The sequence below is a fragment of the Triticum dicoccoides genome, chromosome 5B (genome assembly GCF_002162155.2).
Source record: "Triticum dicoccoides isolate Atlit2015 ecotype Zavitan chromosome 5B, WEW_v2.0, whole genome shotgun sequence".
NCBI lineage: Eukaryota > Viridiplantae > Streptophyta > Magnoliopsida > Poales > Poaceae > Triticum > Triticum dicoccoides.
In genome coordinates this window covers 85,531,968-85,537,784 of record NC_041389.1, presented here as the reverse complement: position 1 = coordinate 85,537,784, position 5,817 = coordinate 85,531,968, and the positions used below count along the sequence as shown (strand labels likewise).

The window sequence follows — 5,817 nt, the reverse complement described above, 5'->3', positions numbered from 1 at the left end:
AAGAAAAGAAAAGAAAACAACATAAAAGAAAACAAGACTGAACTGATCGAACGCGGCGACCCAACGTGGGTGAGTGAAGGCATCGAATGTAACAGCTAATGAGTGGGCCCATAGTCGTCTGCTCGTAGGCGATTTCTATTAGGAATCGGTAGGACAAGACATAACCCTGGCATGTTTCGATCAGCGATACCCTAATTCAAATGCGGATTGGGGGTTAGTGACCAAATGCGCATCACCGTCCGCGAAATGGGCCTCACCGTTAGTATTTTCTGCATTCTTCTCTCTGTTTTCTTTTTTAAAATTTTAAAATCTTTATTTTTCTTCTCTGTTTGTATTTTTTTCCTATTTTATTTTTTTTTTAAAATTCTATCTTTTTAAAAATTCTTAAATTCCTTTTTACATCATTAACTATTTTTACATTCATTAACTTTCTAAAAATCTTGAATATTTTTCAAAAGTTGCGATTTTTTTTGAAATCCAGAAACAATTTTTTCAAACTTGCGAACTTTTTTTTAAATTGCTATATCTTCAAACTCATGAACATATTTTGAAAGTTATGAACATTTTTTGGATTCATGAATTACTTTTAGATTTGCAAATATTTTTGTTGAATTTGTAAACATTTTTCACACCCATGAAAACTTCTTTGAAATTTGTTAACTTTTTTGAATGGACGACCAGTTTTTGAACTTTACAAATATTTTTTGAATTCTTGAACATTTTTTGTAATATTGAACATTTTTGAAGTTACAAAACAATTGAATTTGTGATCTTCTTTTCCATATTAATGAAGATTTTGCAAAGTTTCGCAAAGGTAATTTGATTTTTTAAATGAAAAGGTAAAACAAGAAAAAGAAAGAAAGAAAAAAGGAACGGAAAAAAGTGCCGCCTTGCACCTGGGACTGTTTATTGTGTGCACAATAACTAGTAGTAGTACTAAAACTGTTGAATGATTCCAACTAAAAAAACTTTTGAACTATTTTATTGATTTTTCATAAATACCACTCCCTATGCAAAGTAATATAAGACGTTTTAGTTCACTACTTTAATGATCTAAAACGTCCTATATTAGTTTAAAAAGGGAGTACATATCTATGGTTCTTAGCATCCAAAATACATGCACGACAGCCCATGCAGAGTATTACAAACAAGATATGCTGATCTAAATCTGTTTGCTGCCAATTAAATCAGTATGGCCTCTTCCCCGCAAAAAAGAGAGTCAATATGGCCTCTGCCCAATGTAGTTGCCCGGAGGGCCGTAATTGCAAGTGATGAACACGCCGGCGTCATGGTCGCAGAGCAGACGCGCGCAGCCGATATGCGTTGAGTTGCGCCACACTATCTGCGTGTAGTGCCCACACTGCTTACCGGCGGCACAGCTGTTGGAGGCATAATTATAGTTGGCCTTCTCGTCGGCCCATATCTTCACGGCCTGTGCCGCCGTCCAGTCCTTGCCGGAGCCCCAGAACAGGTTCTCCCCGTACTGTGGTGCCTTTGAGTGCACCAGCTTGCAGTCGCCGGAGCGCTGCCTTGCGTAGCTCGCCGCATAGGCCGCCACGGACGCGTCCCAGGTCACAGGGCCCAAGCCCACGCCGGCGCGAGCGACGTTGTGGGCGACGACGTAGTCGTGTGGCGAGTTCTGGGCATTGCTGGGGTTAGCCATCGCGGCTGCCATTGCCAGCACGACCAAAAGAGCGAGCTTAGATGCCTCCATGTGTACGCCTCTAAATGTGCTATCTATTGCTTCGGTTTTTCTTTCGTATTCTTGTGAGGTAGCGTAAACTTTCTCAGTGTGTTTATAGAGGAATTTCGTTGAAGCATAAGCCGGAATTATCGAGTATACGTAACTATGGCTGGCAGGATGTAATGAAAGGATATTGGATAACCACCGGGAATTAGTGTCTACCACAGAACCACACTTATATTTAGAAATAAAATTTAGGTAAATACTCTAAAAGTATTAATGAGGGAATGGAGATCCAAAAAATGTGCATTACCATTAAAAGATCACCTAAGTTCATTTTTTGGAAAAGTTTAATATGAAATATTGATTAATAAGATACTAATGAAAAGCAAGAAAAAAGAACAGCAAAATAATGCAGTCTCTGTATGTATGAAGAATATGTTTGCACACACAAGATTACAACGAAAAACTTATGTAAAACTAACCAATTAGCACTGTATAAAATAAGGAAATTGATATTCCTTTCACCGGCCAGTAGACTCTCACGTCGACAACCGCCGCCGCGCAAGCGACACACGTTCAGTGGGCCCTATTCACATGCCCTCCCCCTCTTCCTTACATTTTTCCTCACCAGTGGAATGCTTTCAGCTACCTCTCCCAATTGAGTTGTGGCATCGCCATCCAAGTGAACTGGACGAGGGCGACTACAGCAGCCGCCAATGGATCTTGTTGTTGTCACAACATCAGCAAGGCAGCACATGGTGCTGCGAGCTCCGGCTCACCCATACTTCGTGGATACAATCCCACTGCAACCGGCGATGCTACAGGTTGGGGGTCGATGTTGCAAATCCAGCGCCACTCATCACATCCATGTTTCAAACAAGATGACATGGGGTGTTGTGTGCATTATGCGAGACAGTGATGTGCGAGGCGCCGCCATGCTGATGTTGTTGCGTGTTACTGCTGTGATGTCATCGGCGACGGCCGCCGGGGATGCTGCAAGCAGTAGTGTGAGGTGCCTACATTATTTATTGCAAGTCGGTGTTGCGATGGCCGTCGACAACGCCGTGAGGAGTTGCGTGAGGGGGATGTGGGGTTGCTGCGAGTTGGTGATACGACGATTCTGCTACTTGTGAGCTGCGTTGGGATTTTCCCCTAAGAGAAAGGATGAAGCAATATAGTAGCTGATAAGTATTCCTTCATGAAAACCAAGATTATCGAATCAATAGAAGAATCACGCAAATCCTAGTGAACAATACCTGGGCACAAAAGAGCAAATACTTACACCCAACGCGGACAAGAGGGTTGTCAATTCCCTTAAACTCGTTAGTTGCAAGGATTAAATCTGATAGTAGTAGATAGATAAAAAAGTAAATAAATTACAACAAGGTTGAGGGAGTCCTGGATTAGGGGGTGTCCGGATGGCCGGACTATAGTCTTTGGCCGGACTCCTGGACTATGAAGATACAAGATTGAAGACTTTGTCCCGTGTCCGGATGGGACTTTCCTTGGCGTGGAAGGCAAGCTTGGGGATACGGATATGTAGATCTCCTACCATTGTAACAGACTCTGTGTAACCCTAACCCTCTTCGGTGCCTATATAAACCGGAGGGTTTTAGTCCGTAGGACAGAACAACAATCATACCATAAGCTAGCTTCTAGGGTTTAGACTCTCTGATCTCGTGGTAGATCTACTCTTGTACTACCCATATCATCAATATCAATCAAGCAGGAGTAGGGTTTTACCTCCATCGAGAGGGCCCGAACCTGGGTAAAAACATCGTGTCCCTTGTCTCCTATTACCATCCGCCTAGACGCACAGTTCGGGACCCCCTACCCGAGATCCGCCGGTTTTGACACCGACATTGGTGCTATCATTGAGAGTTCCTCTGTGTCGTCATCTTTAGGCCCGATGGCTCCTCCGATCATCAACAACGATGCGGTGCAGGGTGAGACTTTTGTCCCCGGACAAATCTTCGTATTTGGCGGCTTTGCACTGCGGGCCAATTCGCTTGGCCATCTGGAGCAGATTGAAAGCTACGCCCCTGGCCATCACGTCAGATTTGGAAGTTTGAACTATACGGCTGACGTCCGTGGAGACTTGATTTTCGACGGGTTCGAGCCGCAACCAAGCGCAACGCACTGTCACGATGGGCATGATCTAGCTCTGCCGCCGGACAGTGCCCTGTAGGCCGCACAAGTGTCCGCTCCGACCCTTAGCTCGAAGCCGACTGCGCCGATCGAGGACGGGTGGCTGGACACCGCCTCGGGGGCTGCTATCTCTAGGGCGATTGAGCCGAACACCAACCCTGTCCTTTGCGAAGCTCACGACTCCAAGGCGCCGGACTCCTCTCCGGACTCCGAACCTTCCGCCCCCTGCCGATCACCGATTGGGCGCTGATCATGGAGCTCACCACCACGGACATCTTTCAGCACTCGCCCTTCGGCGACACCCTGAATTCACTAAAGTCTCTCTCTCTATCAGGAGAGCCCTGGCCGGACTATGGTCAGCAAGGTTGGGATGCGGATGACGAAGAAATTCGACTCCCACCCACCACCCACTTTGTAGCCACTATCAAAAGTTTAAACGACGTGCTCAACTTCGACTCCGAAGACATCGATGGTATGGACGACGATGTAGGAGACAAACATGAACCAGTACCTATAGGGCACTGGACAGCCACCTTATCTCACGATGTATACATGGTGGACACACCTAAAGGAAGCGATGACGAGGAACAACGGGACGCCACGAGGGATCATTCCCTCGAAAAGCAGTCAAAACGGCGACGTAAGCGCCGCTCAAAGTCCCGCCTCGACAAAGACAGCAGCCATACAGACCCAGCCATAGAGCAGGGCGAACCGGTGGACGACGAACATGCTATCAAGCAACCGTCCGAACAGGACAACCTGGATAAACAATCCGTCCCCGGCGAAGATAATAGTCCGGACGATCTCACACCGAACAAGTTGCTGGAGTAGAAGAACCTCCACAAAAGGCCCGTCGCCACTGCGCGTAGCCTGAAAAAGCATAAGCAGAAGCTCAAAACAGCGGAAGATGCGCTCAGAATCAGATGGAGCAAAGTACTCAACACCGCAGACAAATACGGCGATAGTCGCCGAACAAAGAGCTACCCGAAGCGAAAACTACTGCCCGAATTTGACGAGGAGGCCGTAGAGCCCCCGCAATCAAAGAACAAGGAGACCACCCGGTCGGATAGATGACCCCATGGCAAACATAGAGCGGCAAACGGCGTCGCACACAAGCCGACACGCGATCCGCACACGGATTTGCATCAAAAAGATGGCCCAGTTAGATCTATCTACGGGCCAAGAAAGCAAGCTCTAGTAAGCAATGCAACACATCAAGTATCCGAATATTATGGTACACCTAAATATAGGGGTGCCGCACACCCCCTATGTTTCACCGATGAGGTTCTGGATTATGAATTTTCAGCGGGATTTAAACCCGTAAACATAGAGGCATACGACGGAACAACAGACCCTGGAGTCTGGATCAAGGATTACATCCTCCACATACACATGGCTAGAGGAGATGACCTCCATGCCATAAAAAACTTACCCCTCAAGCTCAAAGGGCCAGCCCGGCATTGGCTCAAAAGCCTTCCCGAAAACACCATTGGAAGTTGGGAAGAGCTCGAGGACGCTTTTCGGGCAAATTTTCAAGGGACCTATGTCCGACCTCTGGATGCAGACAATTTAAGTGACATAACTCAACAACCCGGAGAGTCAGCCCAAAAATTTTAGAACAGATTCCTTACTAAAAAAGAACCAAATAGTCGACTGTCCGGACGCCGAAGCCTTAGCAGCTTTCAAACACAATGTCCGAGACGAGTGGCTCGCCAGACACCTCGGCCAAGAAAAGCCAAGAACAATGGCCGCATTAACAAGCCTCATGACCCGCTTTTGAGCGGGAGAGGATAGCTGGCTGGCAAGATGCAGTACCAGCAACCCAAGTACATCTGAAGTCAGGGATGGAGGGAAACCGCGACGCAGCAAGGACCAGCGTCGGACAAAGGGAAACAGCCCGAAGAGCATGGCAGTCAATGCCGGATTTAAAAGCTCACGGCAGAATCATACAAAACCGCCCCTTAAAGATAACAGGGATGAGC

General features: G+C 46.7%; 1 protein-coding gene across 1 annotated transcript; it reads right to left on the bottom strand.

Moving 5' to 3' along the window:
• Window positions 1-950: 950 nt before the first annotated feature.
• On the bottom strand, window positions 951-1,749 carry LOC119305220 (pathogenesis-related protein PRB1-2-like). Its single transcript, XM_037581800.1, has one exon. The coding sequence runs from the start codon at window positions 1,712-1,714 to the stop codon at window positions 1,220-1,222; it is 495 nt and encodes a 164-aa protein (XP_037437697.1). The 5' UTR covers window positions 1,715-1,749; the 3' UTR covers window positions 951-1,219.
• Window positions 1,750-5,817: the final 4,068 nt, after the last annotated feature.

Excerpts from the sequence above, each read along its gene's own strand:
- LOC119305220 (XM_037581800.1), bottom strand. The coding sequence starts at position 1,714 with ATGGAGGCATCTAAGCTCGCTCTTTTGGTCGTGCTGGCAATGGCAGCC.